At 32.2% G+C, this 10,067-nt stretch overlaps 1 protein-coding gene across 1 annotated transcript; it reads right to left on the bottom strand.

Annotated features, from left to right (window-relative positions):
- Positions 1-848: 848 nt before the first annotated feature.
- On the bottom strand, positions 849-6,266 carry LOC121223488 (TMV resistance protein N). Its single transcript, XM_041105021.1, has 6 exons — positions 5,581-6,266; positions 4,273-5,368; positions 3,895-3,935; positions 2,911-3,151; positions 1,833-2,774; positions 849-1,742 (listed from the first exon to the last, which is right to left on the bottom strand). Exons 1-6 carry the CDS (start codon positions 6,066-6,068, stop codon positions 1,008-1,010), a joined length of 3,543 nt encoding a protein of 1,180 aa, XP_040960955.1. The 5' UTR covers positions 6,069-6,266; the 3' UTR covers positions 849-1,007.
- Positions 6,267-10,067: the final 3,801 nt, after the last annotated feature.

The raw sequence follows: 10,067 nt of genomic DNA, 5'->3' as shown, positions 1-10,067 counted from the left end.
TCGTATTATTTATGCATACATTATCATAATTGTCATTCCATTACATCAATTTTTACCCAGATTTAAAAAATTTTTCAAAATAAAAATAATACTTGATATTTAGGATCTTCGAGAGAATCGAGCCCTAACGTATTGGGTTTTGATTTTCTTCGTTGAATCTAAATAATTGAAACTACTTTTTTTAAACGCATAACTAAAAGCTCGTTATTGGGAATTCAACCCGTCGTGTCCTAATGCATTGGATATGACACGTTGTTCTCTCGAGACGATGATTTTTCTTAAATGCAATATTCAATGTTTAATATTTGGAGAAATGGTGCCCTAATGTATTGGGTTACAATTTTTTCACTTGACTTAAACAATTGAATACCCTTTTAAATTTTATTGTGCAAGTTTTTAGACGAGCTCATTCCTAAAGAGGTAAAATATCACGCCCTAACATACTGGGAATGATGTTTTCTCTTTCTGAAATGAGAATGTCTTAACGAGTAACTTGATTTATATAAATAAAACAAAGGATCGTATTTTTAAAATTATTCAAAGTTTTCAATTTTCGATATTAAAACATTAACTAATCAGCTAGGTACCAATTTTTGGGCGTTACGAGGGTGCTAATCCTTCCTCGTACGTAACCGACTCTCGAATCTACTTTTCTAAATTTCGTAGGCGAAAAGCATTGTTTTAATAAATCTAAACTGTTTATTAAAAACAACCGTTTTATAAGGTGACCCAATCACATCTCATCAAAAAAGATTGGTGGCGACTCCCGTTTTCGTTTTTATTTTTCAAAACCCAAGTTGACCCCGTTTTATCAAAAAAATGGTGTCAACATGTACAAAATATGAGTATGAATAAAAGATTTAAAATTTTTTGATATATAATAGAAGAATCATATCTCATATCCAAATAAGTCTAGAATGATTATTTTAAATGAAATAAAAAATGGAAAAACGTAAATGTGTAAAAAAAAAAAGAAGAAAGTAATAGGACAAGGTGAGATAAGTAGTTTACAACAGTAAATGCTTCTTCTTCGAATTGCCCATTATAAAATTGAAAATTTTTTGCATCCATTTTGGTTGCGGCCCTTCTTCCTCCGCTTCCTCGTAGATATTACGTTTTCGTTTTGTGTAAGAAATGCTACCTATTGATCCATCGTTGCGAGCAGAGTGTTGGTGGATGTGTTCAAATTTTGGAGAAGATTGAGTGCTATGGCACTGCAACTCATTTATTTCTTCCAAATCTTTCTTATACACTATTCTAAAAGCACACTTCTTCACCTTAACACTGCTTCCAATGAAAGACACCTCAAGCTCATCATCGCATAAATGATTGGTTTCACAGTCACCATATTTATCCTCCAATGAAAATGGATATAGCTTATCACGCGACCAATAACGAAGAAAAAGGTGATCTTTCATTATGGGCTCGCTAAATCGTTTACCCATATTCCAGCGTTTCCGACTAATCTCTCTACAATTGACAGATGCTCTACAATTGAGAAGCTCGTCATCCGTTGAAGCATCATTATTGACAAAAATGCAGCAACAAGCAACTCCAATCCATTCACTATCTTTCTGAAGGTTGATAGGTAGGAGTATCTTAATAGAATCAATTGAAGAGTCGCTTTTTTGTTGGCTAAACCATTCTGAGATTCCACTTCCGGGCATAATAATATCAAACCATTCTGGGATTTCACTTCCAGGCATAGTAATATCAAACCTTTTCCTTGAATTTGCAAATGCCTGCAAAATAAAACACAAGTCGTTTGGTAACTAAAACCATAAATTCTCTGGTATGAGATTTTGTAAGGGAAAATAAAGAGATTAATCGACCTTAAGATGTGTTTTCAGCAGTGTTAATGCATAGATATTCTCAGCCAATTTGAAGCAGTTAATGGCGTTAACGGCAGCCGAATCCACTAAATTGCTCACTTTTGATGGACTTGCAACTACTTCAAGTGAAGCACAACCATCTATCCACACCGTTTTTATACTTGTTAGAAGTTCAGGCAACGATTTAAGATTCAAGCAGTCTGATAATGCAAGCAATTTAAGCTTTGAGAGTCGAGTAAAAGATACAGGTATGCTGATGAAATTGTTACCACTAAGATCAAGATGTACCAAAGAAGATAGACCAGAAATATCACGTGGAATATCTCCTTCACAAAGATTGCAGCCCCTTAGATTCAACTCTCTTAATGAACTCAAACCTGACAATGAAGGTAACATCCGAGTCATGGGATTCGTCCTTCTGCCTTGGATTACCTTGAAAAGAGAAGGCAAACTTAGTCGTAACTTATATGATGGTCCCTTGCGCCCATTGAAAGACAGAACTTTAAGATTTTTAAAATGAAAAATGAAGGATGGTGGCTCTGTTATGGCTGTTTCACTCAAGTCGAGCTCTTCCAAAAACTTTGCTTGCTGCAAATTCTCCGATAAATTTTCCACTCTATAACAACCGGAAAGATCTAGAGTTTTTAGACGTTCCATTTTCCCATCAATCTCTGGAAACCTTATAAGACTTGAGCAACCCTTAAGAATTAATGTTTCAAGAGATTCCATTCCAATTTTCGTCGGAAGACTCCTAAGCCTTTTGCAATCTCTTAAATTCAAAAGTTTAAGGCTCTTAAGCATTCCAATTGATGGATGAAAATCCACTAATTTGGTGCAACCTTTCATGATCAAAGCTTCAAGTTTTGGTGCTGTTGTGAAGTTTGGTGTCTTGATCAGGTTTTGGGACCCTTCAAGGTTCATCATTTTCAACTTATACAAGGGCTGTAGAAGACCATAATAAATTAGAAACAAATGAGATAATATAATAATGCTCATTTTTATTTTTTTATCTTAATCAAAATTTAATCATTTATATTAAAATAGCTAAAACACAATGACCAAATGAGTTAATTCTTACTCTATTTCCCTTCCATAGTTGTTTAATGTTACTATATGGTAAAAGAAGTGCGACAAGGTTGTCTGGTTGGAAGCTTGAGGGCAACGATCGTAAAGGGCATCCTTTCCAATCTAAAAGTCGTAGTTCATTAGAAAGATATTTGAGATCATCACAATTTGAGAGGCAAAGCACTTTGAGCAATCTCAATTTTTTCATCTTTGAGAAGGCATCGACACTCAAGCTGAGCTCCTTGCTTGATTCTCTAATAACCATGAACAAAATAAAAACGAGCTTTGGAATATACAAAAACATTCAATATCTAAAAGCTATGTGGCATTGATATTGTTTTTTAAGTACTTGTATCCAATACTTTTAACCATGAGCAAAACAAAAATGAGCTTAAGAGTATACAAATTAAAACATTCAATATCTAAGAGCTATGTTGTATCAATATCGTTTTTTTATGTACCCGTATCCTATACTTTTATCTAATGCATATCCGAATATCGATATTAAGATCCTTTAAGAACTCTTTAAATACATTAAAAAATTCTTTAAAAAAATTGAACATACCAATATTGAAGATATACACATATCTAACAACTACACATCTGACGTTATATTACCAAACCCTAAAAAATGTGAATTAATATTTTGATTTATATTTGGTCAGCCAACAATGCATAATTCTATATGATTCAATGATACATAATTAAAAATAAAACCATATTCATTTAAAAAAAATTTTTGGATGACATGTTACAATCTAATTCATTGATGTATACACTATTTGTGCATTAAATATATACCATTAATATTTCACAAAGATATACACATTTCAATATTGATTCTTTTAAAAGAGTAATATGTGCTAGATAAATTTCATAATTAAACATTGAAAATATTGAATATCAAAGGTTTTGTTATAGTTTCTTATCACATTTAAAATAAACAAAATCATCATTTATAATACACAAAGATATAAACTTATATGCATTTTCTTACCTTTTATTATTGATGAATATGCCTTCAATCATTTCTGTGGCCTAAAAAAATTTAGAATAGAAAATAAGAAAACAAAATAAATGGTGTATAATGTAAAATTAAACTTCTATCATTATTATGCTCCAAATATAATAAATAAAGCATTTTAAACAAAGTAAAACAGTTTCTAATGAGGGTAATGCAATGAAATTAAATATTTTTTTCAATAAATTTTTGTTAATATTTGTAAACATCAAACATAATTTATCTCAAAAGTACCAAATAACACTTTTTGTGGATGTTGTATCAACCAATTATACTAAGCTTTGAATTTATATCATATATTATTAGATATTCTATATAAAAAAAATAGTATGTAACTTTTGTTGAATGACTTACCGTGTTTTTTTTTAGGATATGATGGACATCTGTTTCCTCCCACAATCTGCAACATTTTCCAGGTTCACCAATAGATTTTTCTCTAACAATTTTTCTTCCCATTTCTTGCAACAAGTTATGCATCCACAAATATTGGTTGCCATCATCGACTTTTATTAAAGATTTCTTAATGAGAACATCAATTCCAATATCGGGGAAAAACTCACAACCATCCAATACTTTCATTACAAAATCTTTCTTCTCCCCATTGAAGAAGCATGCTATATCTAGAAATATATTTTTCTCTCTTTCTTCCAATCCATCAAAACTAATTCGAAGTTTATTAAGAATTTCTTTATTAGAATCTCTTTTAAGTCTTTCAATCGCACTTCTCCATTGAGCAGCATCTCTACCGCACAAAAAGGAACCTAAAACTTCAAGAGCTAACGGAAGCCCACCAGCATAACTTACAACATGGTAAGAAAGCTTAATGAAATCATCTTTCGGCACTGTATCACTACGGAAAGCTTTCAAATTGAAAAGTTGAAGTGCATTTGTGGTATTCAATGTTGTGGGTATATACACATCATCAACTTGGCAAGATTGAAGCAAATGTTCGTCTCTTGTTGTTACAATGATTCTACTCCCTAATCCGAACCAATCATGCCTTCCAACCAAGCATTTTAAGTGTTGAATGTTATCAACATCATCAAGAACAACAAGAACCTTTTTGCGAGACAACATATGACTAATTATATCATTCCCTTCATGAACATTGAAAAATTCGAAGCATTCATCATGAAAAATCTCCGAAAGAAGTTGTTTCTGTAAAGAAACTAATCCACATTTGTCTGAAACTTCTCGAATATCAGCAACAAAGCTTTTACTTTCAAAATGATGTGACATTTGATTATAAGCAAGTCTTGCGAGTGTTGTTTTACCGATACCACCCATTCCGCAAATCCCTATAATGCGGACATCATTTTCCCCAATGTTTATTTTCAAATATAAATCCTCCAAGCGTTCAGTCATTCCAACCAAGTCACTATGAGTAACTGGGTGACATAGTTTTACTGATATCTTCTTAATAATCTCTCTAATAAATTCTGATTCATGCCTACAAGAAAAGAAATTTTAATTTTTTGAATAATTTTTTTTTCATATTATCAAATGCACTTTCTTTTTCAATGAATCGTGAAACATACTATAGTTTGGAAGCAAACAAGAACCAAGACACTTTTCAATTAAACACATAGGATTAGAAAGAAAAAACAAAGTTATACATATATATTCCAAAAATAGAAAATACAGAAGAAAAGAAAGAGTTACCTGTTATTTAAATGCCATCCCTTGATTCCAGCCACTTGAATTAAAGCATTTCGCCACCTTTGGATCTTCTCCCTATCTTCTTTGTATCTCTCTTCATGTCTAGCAAAGGCTTCTTCCACTTTCTCTTTTTGTTTTCTTAAATCAGATGGATCAACATCGTAAAAAATTGGAAACACTTTATGGCCGTCGTTGTTATGTTGTTTAACAATCTCAGCAAGCTCCTCCAAGCACCAACTTGAAAAGGCATAAGTATGTGAAAAAACGATTACCGAACACCATGACTGCTGAATTGCTGTAAAGAGTTCTGCCGCGATCTCTTTGCCGGCCTCCAGCTTTGGATCATCCCTGAAAGTGACGATCCCACTCCTACTTAAAGCATCATAGAGATGATCGGTAAAGTTGTTGCGGGTATCTTCACCTCTAAAACTCAAGAAAACATCATATTTCTTTCTTGAATTGGACGAAGAAGTTGAAGGTAATGACGACATGACGATGTGCGAGAAAAAAAATGTGGATGTAGTGTTGAAAATCAGAAAACTGATCGCTCAATACGTCTGAAAGAAAGTAGAAAGAGATCAAATTTCCAGGGAAGAATGAAGGTGGTTTCTAAGCAATTTCTCTATAACCTTTTCATTTTCCAAATGAATGCGAGTAGTTGTGGAAATTGGGGGGTCATAAATGAGTGATGCATGTGAATCCAAGAAGGTGGGTGTTGATAAAATGGACCCAAGAATAATTACTTTGAGTGAATTCCTTACCTAATTAGTTACAATTAGGCAATGGTTTCGAATGACCACTCCACCATCAACACCTCTACCACCGACAATGAATTATGCCTGCAACAAAACGTTCCCATTGAAGGAAAAAGGAATTGTGTAATGAATGATGTCACCTTCACGGCTTCACCAATTATTTTTCTTATCACAAACCCAAATTAATTTTCTTCCGCTGAATATAAATAAGTCATAATGAATTTTCGGTCATGTAATTTTAAAAAGAAAAAAATGAATTTTCGGTCTCATTAAAATAAATAAAAAAATTAATGTTTATTCACTTTGTGGATTACCATACAGATAACATGTTAGTATTTAATTAATTTTTTAAATTTTAAAAATATTTTTTGAAATTTTAAAAAATTAATTAAATGATGATATGTCATCCATGTATCAATATACATGTATGCTATATCAGTAAAGTGAAAAATTTTAACTTTTTCATCAAATTTTAAGGTGATTTGATAGAAAACACAAGTTACCCTACACCAGAATAGGCTTTTAGCGGCACTTTTAGCGGCATTTTGAACAAAAGCGTCACAAAAAATTGAGCATTAGCGGCGATTCAGACAAAGCGCCGCTAAAGGTAGAGCATCAGCGGCGATTTCCAAGAAGCGCCGCTAAAAATAGGAATTAGCGGCGTTTTATATAAAGCGCCACAAAGAACCTAAGACCAACGACGTCGTTTTGGCGATTTTTAAACGTTTAGCGGCGTTTTTATTTGTGCGCCACTAATGCGCGGATCTTTAGTGGCGTTTTTATCTTAGCGCCGCTAATTCTCCGATCTTTAGTAGCGTTTTTATCTGAGCGCCGCGAAATCACCGATCTTTAGTGGCGTTTTTATATGAACGCCGCAAAAGCTCAGGTCTTTAGCGGCGATTTTATTTCAACGCCGCTAATACTTGGATCTTTAGTGGCGTTTTTATCTGAGCGCCACCAATGCTCTAGAATTTAGCGGCGATTTTGTCTAAGCGCCGCTAATGCTCAGATCTTTAGTGACGTTTTTATCTGAGCGCCACTAATTCTCCGGCCTTTAGCGGTGTTTTTTCCCAAGCGCCGCTAATAGTAACAAAAATCTTATAAGTTGAAATAATTAATATTTTGTTCTATTTATTATATAGTGGTACAATTTACATCTAAATTATAGTTAACAAATATTAGTGATTAATACAAAAAGTTTTTATTAAAGAGAAGTCGTATATGTATATAATAGCTAACTATTTATTACTAATTTTCAATCACTACAGTTGATTTAAACTACTAATTTACGAGACAAAATATATTAAATTATGAATAAAATAAAATATAATAAAACTTAAATTTTTGTATTGTAAAGAATAAATTAAAAATAGAATTAACTTTTGTAAGAGTAATAAATTTTGGTAGTACTGTTCGACTAAATAAATCAAAGGAATTAATATAAATTAAACACCAATTTATACAAAATATATTTTATGATTATATATATATTAAAGATTTAGGGAATTTTTTTTATGGACGGTATTTTAAGAAGTACGGGGTATAGATTTAAGGTTTGGGATTTAAGGTTAATTTAGGGGCTAGAGGTTTAGGGGTTTGAGATTTAGGGTTTCAACGGTCATGTTAGGATTTAATTTAGATTAATATTAGTTTTTGATTATTTTTTATGGTAAATATATATGTTATTATATATTTGTAAAATAAATCCAGATCAATAAATTTAATATATTGAAGTTTAGTATAGTTTATATTATAATTAATAGATATATATATAATAGCCTTTACCGGCGTTTTAGTCAGAAACGCCACAAATATTGCAATATACGACGTCGTTACGTGTTAGGGAATCAGTTTCTATTGTGGTGTTTTATAGGGAAGCGCCGCTAATATTGTTGAAACTCTGTCAGAACGGTGTCGTTTCAGTTGAAGGATGTACTCTATTACTGGCGTTTTTCAGGAAAACGCTGCAAATATGTCAACAATTTTGTGAAAACGTCATCGTTTCTTTCTGTAGTTGAAAATTTAGTGGCGTTTTTACGCAGAAACGCCGCAAATGTGACTTATAATTAATTTAAACGGCGCCGTTTCTTTACAGGCCATTTAACCCGTGTCCTCATCCTTTACGAATTTATTATCGAAAAAAAATGCATTTTCTATACCAAATTTTATTAAAAAAATTGTTTTTTATATAAAGAGACAAAATTTGTTGTACCAGGTTTATTATAACAAATTTTTTTTCCATTTGTTAAGAGGACATTTGAAGCTTCATACGAAATTTTGTCAAAGATAATATTGCTACCTTATTTCAACTTTATACAACATTTTTAACTATATATATAACTTGTTGCTTAATAGATTTTCACTATATTTTTTTATTATTAAAGAATATTTAGGGAATATTTTGGTCGATGCATGGTATTTTAAGGAGTACGGGCCGGTATATATGAATTTAAGGTTTGGTATTTATGGTTTAGGAGTTAGGGGCTGAGTTATGCTTTAGGGGTTACAGACGTGAATTATGGGTTAGGGTTAGGGGACAGGGTTAATTAGGGTTTAGGGAGATTTAAGGGTTAGAGGTTTTAGGGGTTTGGCCAGGGTTTAGGGTTTCTTAAGAGGTTAATATTAGATTGATTAATTTTGGAGGTCAATATATATGTTCTTATATATTTGTAAAATATAGATCCAGAATAAATTTAATATTAAGATAAGTTTTGAGTATAATAGGTAGATGATCACTTTATGCATGTAGGTACATAAATTAATTGGTTAATATGAAGATTACAAGGTTAATTTGGTTTTTTAGACTTGTTAAATGATACAATATAACTAATATATAGTAGTTATTATTGTTGTAATTGTATATTAAGTTTTCAACTAATTTATTTGTATTGCAGATAAAATGCCTAGAAGACCCGTGCGAGCGCACCGCATTGTTCAAGGTACTCCAAACTCGAACGAAACAAACAGCACTGAACAACAAACTGCTGTTGGATCTTCAAATGTTCTGGTCACACATGACGAACCTATAGAAGCTCAAAGTAATTTAACTTCTAACTTACATGTGTGTTAACTTATTATTTATTTTATTTTTTAAATTTCTTATATTACAATACTTTTATTTTCTAGCTGAAATTGTCGGGACGCGGAGAGTTTGCGGACGTACTCTACTGAGGGATTTATACGATCTAGATCCAATCGAGCGTGTCCAAATATCCAGTAATAGCTTTGGTCAGCCTGTTGGATCAGAAGCTCGCCTTTTAGCAGGATACATGGGCATTCTAGCACGGAATCCAAATATATTGCCAATTAACTTCGAGTCATGGCATAAAGTGCCCGAGAGTAACAAGAACCAAGCTCTCGATAGCATTAAGGTAACAAAACGTGTATGTCTTTGATAAAACTTGGGTTTAAGTTTTGTTTACATTTACTTTCTTAAGTTAAAAACAAAACATGTTTTTTGTAGGCGAGATTTGCTCTAGAGGTCTCCGATGCTTATCTAAAGAAGGCATTAGGAAAAAGGCGGAGAGACCATAAGAGCACATTAAAGAAAGACTATTTTAAGACAAAAACAACACTCGACGAGAAATTACAAAATGTCCCACCGGGAATGCTTAGGTACCAGTGGGAAGAGGTCGTTAGATTTTGGACTTCGAAGAAAGGAGAGGTATGTGTTACTACAAAAATCTTGTAATTATTTTGGTTTATAGTATTTAATAATTAACGTACTAATAATTT

Source organism: Gossypium hirsutum, chromosome D11 (assembly GCF_007990345.1).
Source record: "Gossypium hirsutum isolate 1008001.06 chromosome D11, Gossypium_hirsutum_v2.1, whole genome shotgun sequence".
In the NCBI taxonomy this organism is placed as follows: domain Eukaryota; kingdom Viridiplantae; phylum Streptophyta; class Magnoliopsida; order Malvales; family Malvaceae; genus Gossypium; species Gossypium hirsutum.
This window is presented reverse-complemented; position numbering and strand designations above follow the sequence as displayed.

Bases quoted from the DNA above. Each gene is read 5' to 3' on its own strand.
- LOC121223488 (XM_041105021.1), bottom strand. From the start codon at position 6,068: ATGTCGTCATTACCTTCAACTTCTTCGTCCAATTCAAGAAAGAAATAT. The intron at 3,936-4,272 runs GTAAGTCATTCA...AAATTTTTTTAG, and splicing joins ATATCCTAAAAAAAAACACG to GCCACAGAAATGATTGAAGG. The intron at 2,775-2,910 runs GTAAGAATTAAC...GGTCTTCTACAG, and splicing joins AACTATGGAAGGGAAATAGA to CCCTTGTATAAGTTGAAAAT.